The 14,787-nt window shown below is 38.6% G+C and overlaps 1 protein-coding gene across 1 annotated transcript in view; it reads right to left on the bottom strand.

The window, feature by feature from the left end:
* LOC139709634 (PDF receptor-like) overlaps window positions 1-2,028 on the bottom strand; it is a 204,605-nt gene extending 202,577 nt beyond the window's left edge. The window contains exon 1 of the mRNA XM_071621593.1: window positions 1,747-2,028. Within this exon, the coding sequence (XP_071477694.1) occupies window positions 1,747-1,801 (55 nt within the window). The 5' untranslated portion in view covers window positions 1,802-2,028. The remainder of the gene's footprint in view (window positions 1-1,746) is intronic.
* Between the last annotated feature and the right edge of the window lie 12,759 nt (window positions 2,029-14,787).

Raw genomic sequence — 14,787 nt, 5'->3', positions numbered from 1 at the left:
GTAAAGGGACGTAAGTGAGGGATAACGCAGAACCGACGTACAAACGGTGAATTGGAAACACCCCGATATTGCCTGAAGCAGAGTCGTGGGGTTATATCGTCAATCATAACAGAGATGTCTATGACGGTCAAATTTCTCATGAATGTCAGAGAGAGAAAGAGAGATAAAAAAAAAGAATCTTCTCGTGTCCTCCAGTTTCCATGGCAACCCTCTCCGAGGCAAGGTTGCCGCGATTGCTCATTCTGTTCTATCACAAAAGAGATGTGATTCGGTTTCCTAATCGGCGATGCCCTCCTTAAGCCGAGATGTGAAGATTGTTTGCCAAATATCACTTTCCTGTTTTAGCTTGAGAAGCGCAAGGTGGGTATAGATTGCCGTCCCCGTGGTAGGTTTGTTTCCCTCCGCACAAAGATGTGAAAATGTGTTTGCAATTCATGCATTACAACTGCTGTTTATCTGTGAATATACCATGTCCACTGGTAATTCGTATTGGATCTTTTACTTCATCAGTATCACAAGTCACGTGGTATGATTTCTCCTTTGAGTAGCGATCATCATCGATACAAAACGTAACGTCAAATTCATACTGCAATACATTTCAAGCAATGGCTGTTTCTCTCTTTCAACATTGTTGAGGTGTGATGTGCTGTTGTTCAGTTAGATTAGCAAAAATATAAATCAAAATATGTTTAATATTTCGCTAGTACTTATGCCAATCTAATTTTTCTTATCTCTACTATCCATACCAGACAAACTGGATGTGATTATAACGAGTACAACGTATACAAAAATATACCAAAAATAAAGCCTGGAATAAAACCGGAGTAGTAAATGCAGGGTCCAAAAAGATGACTGAACATCAGCCAGTCATATATTCAGCCATGCACATCTTGAGCTGATCGGGTAGTAACCTCCTTGTGAATCACCATGACAACGTATTCCTGATGCGGACAAAATTGGGAATGGAGTAATGCGGCATATCATGTCATGCGCTTGCATTTTCGCGCCTTCGATCAGCAAGCAATCATAACGCGTATTCCGTTTAGCACATCCTATACAACGTGCTTGGAAGAAAGCGTGCCATTCAACCCAACATTTCAACAGAAATAATTCATGATTTTCTCTTTCGTTTCCTGTGTGATGTAGACATCATTTACTGCTCTGATAAATAGTAGAATGTACTGGAGCTGTTTTCCCTACAACAACGCATACGGGAACCCTTAATCCTGCAAAATATGTTCTTATGAGGTACAGGTATATAAACAGGCAACTATAGAATAAAATTCTGTCGAATAGTTCATTATATATGAAGAAAGAGACTATAAACAACCTATCTCTTTGACTCTTTCTCTCTCTCTTTTTTCTCTCTCCGTCCCCCTTTGTCTGCGCAGAAACGCTTTTCACACACATCTTGACTTTAATGAATAAGATGAGCGCAAGGTCCTTTAAGGAATGTAGACGGATGTCGGACACAAGTTCACAAATCAAAGGACTTTTACCAGCAACATTAACCTTTCCTTGCGTGACGCTGAAGCCTCATTCAGTACACATCAGCGTTGATTACATGATTGAACATGCACATACACATTCTCATACATGAACTAAACATGAATTCCCACGCAAAGAAGATATACCCACATCAACATACCAGCACATCAACGTACAAAATAGGCACTTCATTTTTTGAGACAGTAAATCGACAATAATCGACGATAAATACGCCGGCGGCGAATCGTTTCGACTTACCGAGTCTATTTACGCTGTTCTCACAATCCTCCATTGACGTATATTTGACACCCATTATGGCTCCTGGTTCAATTGCGGTATGTTCGCTGCAGATGATACGTTATAATCCCTTTCGTTGGCTGGGAGAACGAAAAATCACAAAAGAGGCTTATGAACTCCAGCCTTATCACGACGAAGCAAAAGGCGACGTCGGGGCTGGACTTAGATCGTTCGTCCGTTCGATTGTAAGATGTCACACAGTTCCGGATACTTGATCTCCTTCAAGTGTAGGACACGCTGTCAGCTGTTTTTGAAAACACAGAACAACATAAGAAGAATGATATCAGAGGACGGATACCGAGAATCTGAAAGTCATTATTGAGACATCCAAGAATACCTCAACAAAAGCTGAGACTTCATTATTTACGGAATATGAGTTTAACCTATCAAGAATAAAATGTTTGCGTGTATTATGTGTGTTCGCATCACGGAAAACTAGTATTTTATAACACGGAGAACATAATAAAGAAGCAATTGAACAAACGTGATCTGGAAGTGAGGAGTGTTTTTGTTTCATTTGAAAGAAAGTCGATCTTTTCTTGAACATTCGTCTATATGCTAATCATGCATGTCTTCTTTAGACCAGCGTCTACTGGCAACAAGATTATAGGACAAAATCATTTCTAAAGTGTGTGACAACAACGTAAATGAAACGGACATATTCATAATATAACGATACCACGATTACTTACAAAAGAAAGCGAGACATCATTGTTACGCAGTTCGTTTTAATGCAAAAACACAAGAAAGAAAAGCATTCGTCGTAATCAACATTTTGACACAATTTTGAAGAGCCTCGCCAAAATGTACAAATAATGAATAGAATAATACCGTTTTCTATGTACAGGTTTGTGCAGAAAAGGGGACAAAAAGTACTCACTTATTCAATTCAAGCATAAGCTATTCAGGTGGTACTGCCTGCACCTTTGACGAGGGATCAGCTTTTCGAGGAAACAAATTATGTCTCTGGGTCCTCTCTAGCTCTTTGGTCCTGAAAAGAATGCATGTCAAACCAAAACCCGGATGTCAAAAGCGCGGAGCAGACGACACAATCAGTGAGATGCGATGGTGTGACTCCTGTCAGAGCGAGTTCCGCTGAGAGCGGAGCGGAACGCGCGCAGTAGTATGATTCATTCCTCTTGCGTCTGGTGTGTGAGTGGGGGGAGGTTTGACGAGGCACTTCGTGATGTCGACAACCACCACCGCGGCGCAAAACGGTCATGGTTTGGGGGAGTGCCTATCCCGACGCACGGCGCGCCGCCTTGCGTTTGCGTCAGCGCAAGATTTCTTTTGGCCTATGCAGCGCGCACACACCCCACAGCATGGGGTTCACTGCCTCGCTAGTGGAACTATCACTGTAGGGTGGCACAACATGGCTGTTTCAATGGGGTGCAGTCACCGTCCAAAGAAAAAAAAAATAAAGCTAAACATGCTCTTGAAAATGAACTGTGAAATACGAAAGTGAAGATGATGTAGACGTCCTTTAGATTTTTCAATTTTTCCTCGCGACTACAGCCCTTTAACCCATCTGCAAAAGTCACATTGCAATAAAGGCGACAGAAGATAATTAATTTTCAACACTAACCCGTCATCGCAAATTCCTAAACAAAAATAAAATCAACACTCATTCAAGTCAAACAGATACTGTGGGGCATTGATGTCACTAAGCACTCCAGTTTACATACAGTAATGGCGATGTTCGTCATAAAAATCGGACTTTTTCCACCCAAAGCATCCTACCAAGTGTGCGAATTTCTTGGATCTCTCCTGCTTTATGACATGGTATTCTTTCCAACAACGAAGGCGTTAAAGAAATACGTTTGGCAAAGGAGTCGTTCTACTTGATTGCAAGTGACATTTATCTTCTTTTGAGCATGGAGTTCGTCATTTACCGACTGTCACATGTTTAAGACCTTTCTGCGACATCTTTGTAAGTGATTCTTGTCTCTTGAGTTTTGTAGATGTTGTCATTCATATCATTTTGAATAGACAGTGATAGGGATGGTAGATTAAAGCGTCATTTAGTTTTCCTTTCTTTTTCATGACGTGTTTGTATTCTTGCCAGTGATATAATGTTTTGATAAGGGATTAATTATGTTTCCTTTATCACTATCATTGGTACTCCGACAGTAGTATGTCACTGACTACCCTTTACTGTATTCATTTTAATTGAATATTAGGTAGAATTGTTCAATGATATTGCAGTGTTTCGTTAATACATCTTTATTTCAGTATAATGTGAAAATGAAATTAGAATTTTAATTAGAAAGGAGGATTTAATAGAATTCGAGCATAAGCATTTGAGGGAGAAGTTATTCACATCGTTTTTAACAGCAAAATTTGCTATGATGAAATCATCTTTCATCTAAAGTCGAGATAATGACCGTATGTTGGCGTCGGACTACGTTAAGCACATTATGCATGCAAAGTGAAGACTGATTACTCCTTTTTCACCTTTGTACTTTTACAACTACTACCTTTTTCTTCTCCTCTCTAGCAAGCTTGTCATCATTGGCAATTTAAACAATTCCAGTATATCCGATTCACGTACCCCCGAATAGTCACTCCCTTGTACAATACCTCTCCTTATGCGATTCGTACTGATTCCCATATTTTCATTGTATTTTTTATTTCTTCTCCTTTTCTTGTCTTTCATGGTTCCTTGATTTTCTTTGATTACTCATCTCTTTCACCTGTTTATATCTTCTGTCTCTCTAATCTCCAATTCATTTTCCTCGATGTTTTCAAAGATAATCATGATAATTCATTCATTCATTCTTCATGAACTTTTCACCCGTCTCTCAGCCTTTTTCCTTTAAGTAATTTCTTGTTGTCGGGCATCATACCTTTTGCTCTTCCTTCTTTTTTTTTTCTTGTCTTTTAAAGTTCCTTGCCCTCCTTCGCTTGTTCTCCTCTTGAATTTTCATTCATTTTAATCTTCTCTTTCTCTTTACCAAATTTCAAAGTTTTCATTCTTCATGCATTTTTGACGCTTCTCTCTTCTCTTTCTTTTAGCTCATCTCTCGTTGTCAGTCACCCTATACCTTTGTTCTTTTGTCTCTCCCCTCCACTTCGTTCTCCTCCTCCTCCTCGCCGCCCTCAAATCCATCCTCTTCTCTCCTCGAACTCTATGGCGCTCTTTGCCATTTTATACTTTCTCTATTCTCCCATCCGTTCTCCTCCACCCCCCCCCCCCACTCCCTGTTTACTCAATCCCCGACTGTCCACAGCACGCGGCAGCTGTCGAATGTTCGCCGCCGGGGGAGGAATTCCAAGTGTCACCCGGTCGCTGTGTATGGCGGCCATATTTCACTCATTTCCTGCGGAATAATGTTAAATGCCCGCCGATATAATCTAAATGAAGACGGGGATGACTGTCGTATATCATCGTTAAGTCACCGTACGTGACCGCGGACAACATGTCCTGGAATCATGACCCCTCTAGCTGCCGGGGCCGGGGACCATCGCCTCGCCATTTTTCTCCTCTCTAGATCTCTCTTTTTCTCGATTATACCATCTCGAAAGACACTCATCAACGGATACAGAGGAACAAGAGTATTAGAATAGCAACATTTCATCTTAACATTATTTCTAGCTCATTGCAACATTCTCAAGTACAACAACCCTAGTTTATCACAACAATGAATTACACCGAATGATAAAATCGCAACAAGGAACTGGCCTACAAATCTTGTACATGTATCATCCCTTACACTGTCCTGCTTTAATAGCTGTAATGGATTATCAAAACAGTTGATGTTTGCTATGAGCTATGTGAAAACGGATAGCTTTGCACATTATGTATAAAACGTACTGGTAATGTCGTCTGTTGCGTCAGATTGTAAATCGTTTGCATCAAGTTCATAGTGATTCTAGACTGTATTGTGGTGGTAGAGTAGAAATGCTTTGATGTGATCTTTTATATGCAGCATTTTGGTTTCAATAAAAGCAAAAGATACCAAAAAAAGTTCATAGTGAAAATGACATAGAGAGAGAGAGAGAGAGAGAGAGAGAGAGAGAGAGAGAGAAAGAAAGGGAGAGAGTGAGATTAACGTACATTGTAATGTAGTGTACTTGACATTTATTCAATTGTTACTTGAATGAAAAACGACCCCTGCAGCTACAGTGAATTCAGTAATGTCCGCCAAGAAATGGTCGTGCAGCCTTATAGCAAGCGCCCTTGCTTAAAGCGGTTAGCAAATAATTAAAGAGGAAGAGAGAAAGAGAGACAGTCAGACCGACATACATACATACAGACAGGCAGAGAAAAAGATGATAGGATAAAAAGAGAGAAAGAGAGATCTGCTAAAAAGTATAAGAATAATATCTCAGAAAACGATGATAATAGAATGTGAAGACATTATTCAATTTGTGTGTTTGAACGATAAGTTGTACAGTCATCTCCATCTGTCCAGGTACTGAGCCAGTTGTGACCTTATCCCCGCAATCTGTAAAACAAACCCAAAACAATTTCATGGCCGGTTTCTACATATATGATTTCCGATCACGTTTCCTTTGAACTTTAATAGTTCACATCATTTCCTGCTCAAAAAGGAACTTTTTTTTAATTGTTTGTTGGAACAATTAGAGTGATTTACCAGTTTGCAAGTCAAGGGCTTAACACTGCCTTAATGTCTTAAAGGGATGGTATATAAAATTGGTTGAGATAAGAATTGAACTTTTATCCTTTTTTCTAAGAAACCAATTTTGAAATGTTACAGAGCATACAGTGCTGAGAGGAATTCAAAGTTTATTTGACGAAAATCGGTTTTGAAATGGCTGAGATATCCAAAAACAAAGTAAAACAAAGCGATTCCAATAAAAGGTGGCTCCCACCTTTTAATAGTATCCATTTGTTTTGGATATCTCAGCCATTTCAAAATCAATTTTCATTAAATCAAGTTTGAATCCCTATTAGAATTGCTCCTTCATATTTTATAAGAGGTTTCTCATTATCTCACAAGAAGATGGAAACCTTTAAGCACCCATCTCAGCCAAAACTATACCATCCCTTTGAACTTATGGTAATTATCGTGTTTGTTTCCCGAATTCATTTTGATTCCAATTTCAGGTGGAGATAATGTAGGCTTGCATTTCTGTCAAGAGTCGTTGCCTTCGTGGAAATATTTGCTTGTTCTTCACCGAATGTAATTTCATGAAGCAACAAGTGTTCATATACAGTACATACGTTTTAGGTATGCTAGTTGTGTTTTTTTTCGTGAAATAAGTGTGTTTTTTTAGTCAGTTTTACTGCTCTCATACCTCGTTATGTTTACGGAAAAGATGTTTTTTGGTACTTCGATTTTCTGGTTTCCGTTGACATCGGGAAAACAAATTAGTGACTCGTGGAAGGTTACAAGAACATTTCTGAGAAACAGCGATATGTATTAGGAAAACACATGAAGAGTTTGTTCGCAAAAACCGATAAGTCCATTTTTGAAGATTTTGAAGTACGGTCTCTGTCACAAAGTACAAAATAATACCTTTCAAATGATATATTGGTCACTACATATAAAGGTACATTTTTGAAGTTATGGTCAAAAGAAGCAAACATTTTCTTATTATTCTCTTTATTTTTCTCAACCTTTAATCGCAAATATTTCCACTTGGCAAATATGGACTTATCGGTTTTTGCAAACGAACTCTTCACATGTAAATTAGACCAGCAGATGAGATGATATACATTCAAGTCAGCCAGTTGGTATACTCATTCGTAGAAGTATTAAACAATCCCCATTTAAGATAAGATAGCAATAAATTCAAAGCTTAATGAAAACGACACACGTACACGGCCCCAAACTAACTAAATTCAGGACTTCTTTTAAGTTGAATGCAGTTATTTGGAACTTGGTTGCCTATTCACGAATTTGAATGACCGACGAGATTCCGTCGCCAGCTTGAGATGGATTTGAATGCTCATTGCTGAAATGCGTGCTCCTCTCTTAAATTTGAATGCTCCGATAGTGAATTTGAATGCTCCAATAGTGAATTCGAATGACTGGATTTTGAATTTGATTGCTGATTCAGTGCTGCGAGCGTGGAATGAGTGAAATTGAATGCTCCGAATAGGAACTTGAATGACAAAAGTATGAAATTGACCGGGAAAACCTATTATATATATATATATATATATATATATATATATATATATATATATACATTGAAGAGAGAGAGAGAGAAAAAAAATAGAGTGAAACATCAATGCTCTTGAAGAGACCAAAAGTTTGAACGTAACATGTTAAGAGTAAAATGAAAGTGATGTTTTCCTTTTATTTCTTTTGAAAAAAGATGTCTTTTCTGTGATAACTTCGAATGGTACTATAATAGCAAATCAGGAAAATACAACAGGAAGAAAAGACGCGAGAATATCAAGATGCCCGCTGAAGTACATTCTGACGTTTCAATCGATGCTTGTTCGTTTACTTTATACATGTCTGATAAAGTACCTGGTTGTCACATCTAGATATATGATTTCTTTTTATGGATTCAGGGAATGAAAGCGTGGACATTTAGGAGATCCTTAGAAGTGGCATGTTATATAGCTAATGTCTACTTAAAATGCCGCGAATTCGCTCTTTTAACTACACTGTACTCAGATATAGGTTGGAATGCCAAGCCTGACCACAAGATGGCGGTATCACCAGGAAATGAGCGCTCTTCACTAAGGCCCATGGGTGAGGGTGATGACGGGGAGTCAAAAGTCCTTTTTATGAAAAAAAGGTTCTTGGGAGGTGCAAGAGTTTAAACAGTGGACATGGAATCCAACAATCAATATTACTAATCGATTCTAAAGTACTTTATGAGGTGATTGACTGACAGTACTGTCAAATTCATTCCCTCCCGTGAAAAGAAAAATAAGTTTGCAAGTTATTTCACACTGAAATTACATTACAGCAGTCATTGTTTCTTCAAGAAGACTTTTTTTTTTCAACAAAGAATTATCTACATTGTTAACTAAGTCTCTTAACTCTTGATGTCCCATACATTCAAATACACTTTTCGATTCCTAATAGCTCTGCTTAGAACGTATGGGTGGATTGAATGAATGGATTAGTGTTAGGGAACGCATGAGCAAAGTTTGCGGAAAATCGGACAATCTGAAGTGACACTTTAGTGACACTGGTTATGTGCTAGAAAAGTGAAAATACGTTGCATATTCCTTGCATTTTCTTCATATCATGTTTGTATTATTTTGTTATTTATGTTTGGTTTTTGAATAAAATTGAATTGAATTGAATTGAATCGAATTGAATTATGGCTTGCTGTTGCTTTCCTGTTCAACATGACTGCGCAATGATTGAAGCATTCTTTTTGACAAATTAATATTTTTTAACGAATTGTCCAACTTGCCTCAAATTTTGATGATTTATGCTCCTAATGATAATTTACAGTACCTGAATTCACATTTGATGTATTTGGGGTGGGGTAAATTCCATGTGAAATATTGTTTCGTATTTCTGGCAAGCAAAGACGAAACCCTATTTATGATATCAATAATTATGAGAGCATTCCTTTCTTATTAGCTGTAGAGAAAACCAAAGAAACGTGGAATGCTTTCAATTCCGAAAATCCTAAATCAAGAGTAATTGCACACTAACAGTTTAAGAAACAAATAAGTTGTGTAAGTTATCCTGTGTATAAAGATACTCTCGTGTGACCATTCACTGTGAAAGCACTGAACTCAGATATTGCTCCTCAGAAAATCCCAGACTTCAGGTCCTCAAGTAATGTTATATGACTCCCATCCTTTATATACATGTACATATTATATAAACATGCAAAAAGACAGAGACAGACAGACAGACAGACAGACAGACAGAATCTATGTCTGTCTGTCTCTTTCTGTCTGTCTATCTGTCACACACACACACACACACACACACACACACACACACACTAACACACATACATACACATTTATATTTTTATATAAACACATCCTCGAAAAATTCGACTCTGAAGTTTCGATGCAGTAGCGACTGCGGGAAAATTAAACATTTAAACAGAATGTTGTCAATTAAAAACGCTATTTTCACATTGTTTATGAGCAATTTTGAATTCCAAGACATTAACAGATATCAAAACAGAAACTAGTTAAGTTACCAAACTTTTGATACTAAACAATTTTCACAATTTTGAGCTTTAATGTGACACTTTATTGCTGTAATAATACATGATCGTGGTCACCGAGGGATTCAAATTACTTTCTGTGCCCTTTCACACAATAATTGAAGAGCTTGTTTCCAAAAGGCACTTAAAATCCACTGAAAATGATGGATTTAGCGCCTTTTGGAAGCAAGCTCTTCAATTATTATGTATATAGCATGGTCCGGAAACACATTTAAAGCTAATGACTGGTGTTCTCTAATCGTCTCCCATGAGGAAGGGATGTAAATTGACAGATAAGCGATTAAATCTTACTGGAGCATAGATAATGGTTGCGATGCTATAGTTGCATATTATTCCATCTGGTCACTTACAAACTTTGGCATGCTAGGTGTCATTGGTTTATCAATTAGATCTAGCAATATGAACTCTCTTCCCCTGCCTTCTTAGCAAAGACGTGACTTTATGTCGCACTTGCGAGGGAAAAAATCGATCACACACCAACAAAATGATATCGGGGGGAAGGAAATAAATTAGTGCACCCTAAAAAACGAGGAGAAAAAGAAATGCCTTCAGGCGACTGCATCGATTGCCAATGTATTTTCCCCTTCGTGATCGCTCGTGTACTTTATCAACTTTCGCCATCACGAAGTATACGTCCTCCGGTGAGCGGTGCCAATGGGGAGAAAAAAAATGTCGCGTGCATGCGAACACGCGCAGCGCGCTACATTCCCCGAAATAGACGTGGCGGAGAGAACGGGGCCCGGGGGTCCTGTTTGCCAAGCTTTTTGGAATGCGCAAACATTTTGATTTTTCTGGGGGAAGCGCTGACAGTTGACGTCGGGTTAGGTAATGCGGGCCTTTCATCATGCTTCCGTGATGGTCTTTGTGGGCGGGAAATGGTCCGTGACAGGCGAGTTCTGGGCTGATTAAAATCTCGCGCCACGTTTCTCAAGGCCGACGAGTACGTGAGAGAACCCAGGACGCGAAGCGTCGTGACTTCTACGTATTAAACAGTCTTGCAAAGCTCGATATCAGCGCCACTTTCAATCACACAAAAATACCCGTCGAATTATTCTGTATTCTGCTTTATCCAATGTTGTGGACAGGGGAACAGGCAGCACACTAATTATAGCCAGAGCTAGTTACCTTTGAAAATAATTGTTATTTACTCCCCCCCCCCCCCTTAAAGAGGAAAAGTGTTTCGTCGAGTAGTCTTCTGTAATGCAAATTAAAACTAAACTTTTAACATCTTGAGTGAAGCCGTTAAGTTTTGATTTAGTCATTCCTTTTAATTCGTTTTGAAAATATTTCACAATTTGCAATCAAGATATTTGATTTTCTCATGCGACTTGCCAAGCATCTTAAAACGAGGAACAAAAAGAAGAAAAGTCAATGGACGGAAGAGGCAGCATACTGTATCACTTTGTTTACCATTTTTCTTGAAAAGAGACACTAAGGCATAGTGGATGAGACTCTTGACCTTCAAGTCCCGAGTTCGAATCCCCGTCAGGAGCCAACATCCTTTAACAAGATGTTTTACTCACCTCGTCCCTCTCGACGCAGGTGTATACATGGGTACCTGACAATGCAAGGGTAATATAAATGGTAAGGACCTTTCGAAGAACAGTTTTAATACTTGGGAGGCTGTCAAATCAAATCAGATTATATGAAATCAAATCAAATCAAATCAAATCAAATCAAATCAAATCAAATCAAATTAAATCAAATCAGATTATATGAAATCAAATCAAATCAAATCAAGAGATGTTCATTATAGGTGCTACTGAGGAATTCTGTGCTAGTATAAATTCATACGAACAATTACTGGGTAGTTTAAGACTAGATACTCTTTTTCCTTCATATAAATTCGCAATATTCTTTGACTTTGGGGGGTTTTCTTGTGATCTTGAGCTCAACTAATCAGCGAGAAATCAATTCACACCATGACATACGATGAAATTCTTAAAGCATGGAAGCGATATGCATAATTCTTTTTGGCAACCGAGCTACACTGTAAAAACATCGGTGTTAGATTTAACACCACGGGTGTTAAATCTAACACCGATCAAACTTCAATAGAGGACCACACCCACAGGTGTTAAAAATGCACTGTGATGGTGTTGAAAAGTGTTCACCTGACACTTCGTGGTGTTAATTTGACACTGTACCTGGTGTTTTTTGACACTGTACTGGTGTTAATTGAAAAATGACACCACATGGTGTTGAACTGATATTTGTTGGTGTTAATATCAATGGTTTAACACCCGTCCAGCTTCAATAAGAGTCCACACCAGCTGGTGTTACTTTAGTGTAAATTTATTTTCACATTTTTTCAAAAATCTAGTATTTTAATGTACAATTCTTGATCGTCTTGTTTAAATCAAAAATCAACAAGAAGTGCAGTTACTAAGAAACTCTTCAAAAACAGTTTAAAATTTGGAAATGACACCCGGAGGTGTTAATTTAACAACATAAATGAGCACCGAAAATTTAACACCAGCTCGGTGTTCACTATTTAACACCGGACTTTTTGCAGTGTACCGAGGCTTTTGCTTAAACCGCTGGAAAGCAGAAACAGCAGTTGCTGATTGGTTGAGCAATACGACGTGGCAAGCTGTTGTGATTGTCATGGAAACTAGGTTAAACATGAAAATATAGGACGGATTTGAAATCAAACATGAGAGTGATGCATTTCAAAAATCATATCGACTGGCAGACACCTGCCTGAAACCTGTTTTAAAGCCAGGAATTTTGGCAATCCTTCATTCAACAATGAGACCATGGAGACTCGATACGAATTGATAAGGTCAAACGATAATGTCAATACGAGATTGTTGAGATCCCCCCCCCCAAATAGGTGGGGGAAGGAGCGCCGAGATTAAGAGCCAGCACCTACTACAGAATGTAGTAAATTACCACCAGCAAAACAACAACAACAACAACAACAACAACAACAACAAATATCACGTTGTCAACAAGACTGCTCAATCCAAATGATAATAACTTGAAGAGAAGAGATCTATATAGTCAAACTGCATTTTTTTTTTGTCCTAATAACCAACACAGTCAAACGGAACTCGGTCTTACCTAGACCAATCCATAATTATCGTCATGTTCCTCTCTCTGTTTTTATTGATTTCCTTATTTCGTTACAGCAAAAGCAGAACTTTTGTACTTCATTGCTTTTGTTACAGTACCATCCCCCCAAAACTTGCTCTCCATCTATTTTTATTTTCCGTCTCTCTCCAGGGCGCCTTCTTCTAGCACGCGCTTTGCACATTACCTTGATCATTGACATCGTCCACTTCAAACTTTATCACTATATGGCTGAAAGTTACAATTTTAGTACTCACTTTTAGCATGTCGTGTTGACCTCTCTCAACCTGGATAAGCCTTATTTAGGCAGAGGGTGCTGAACTAAAACAAGAGAATTAGAAAAGAAAAGAAAAGAAAAGAAGATAGTGACAACTGATGAAAGTGAGGAAAGAGAGTGTGTGGGGAGATGTGTGACAAAAACACGCATGAGACAGAGATAGGGGGTAACAGAGGGAGAGAGGGAGAGATAGAACGGAGAAGAGAATGATCCTACGATCCTGTCCCACCCTTGAGATCGATACGGCATGTTTTCACACCGGCTTTCTCTCACCGACCAGCGCGACCAGCAGTGTTTCCTCCGGGCTGCAGCCGGGGAATAAATCCGTGACAGGACTATCAATACCAGCTGTCTGTCCAAACACGGCTATTGTCGGCCACATTGGAAGGGACAAGACCTTAAAGGTGCACTCCGGATGATTCCAGATTTTCAGACTTTTGTATTTGAACTGCTATTAGTTGTTTAAACTGGGTACAGAGTTGCAGAATTTATAGTGATTGGGATGACAATGTTTTCAAAATTTGTAACAAATCACAATGAACAAGGATGATACACATGGCGGCTTCACTATGTGAGAATGCATGAGTAGAGGCTCAAGGAAGCAGAACAAAAAGAGGAAAGCATGCAATCATTCTACACAGGTGACCGTTTAACTAGCAAGCGGTATTGTAATCATCCTGGAATTACGTTGGTACATTTTTGGATTATGTAAGCCTCTTACGTCATGTTGTATGCAATCATCCTTTTCCAGTGTGGTTGTTTTTGGGTTTGTCAGACTATTGGTTTCTCTGCTCAAGGACCATCATAAATTCCACAAGTCTATACATGGAGCCGTCGATTAACGTATTACATGAAGTGAAATCACGAAAATCGTCTGGACCTCCCCTTTAAAGTTAAAAGTGCTATCATCGAGTTTCACTCCATCTACCCTCTTCTTTGTACACTCTACCGCCCTGCAACTCGTTATAGGGCAGGGAGCATGTCGCGCTTAATAGGGTGATTCCCGAACATTGCTCTTTCGCTCATTCCAAGCCCAAGGTACGGAACTTTTCAACTCCGACCTCCGAAGCCAAGCCACATTTTTGACGTGGACATGGTGGACGAACTCCTTGCTGGCAGTGTTAAAGGGACATTCCAATTTTTTGAAACATATTTTGAAATTATTATAATTTCAGGTCATGAAGTACATAATCAAGAGTGCCATGTATAGGTTTTTGTGCATTCATTGTGGTCTTATATAGAACAGATAACACCAATACTCTGAAAACCTCAAAACACATTGCACTGAACAAGGATGATGGAATAGGAGTATATTCCAGTAATGTTACAATGTAATCAATTCCCGTTACAATACCGTTTGATTTTGATTTGATTTGATTTTATTGGTTCCTGCATTATATCATTGCTCATGCAGATACATACACATATATCATATACATTGATGGTACCATACATATAAATGGATATACATTAACATTAATTGCTAACAAGGTAAGTTTCTTCATTACCTTTAGAATGTA

This window comes from Diadema antillarum, unplaced genomic scaffold, assembly GCF_040938485.1.
Source record: "Diadema antillarum isolate AM-2024a unplaced genomic scaffold, OU_Dant_1.0 seq00001455_RagTag, whole genome shotgun sequence".
NCBI lineage: Eukaryota > Metazoa > Echinodermata > Echinoidea > Diadematoida > Diadematidae > Diadema > Diadema antillarum.
Note: the sequence above shows the minus strand (reverse complement) of the source record. Positions and strands in the feature narration are given on the sequence as shown.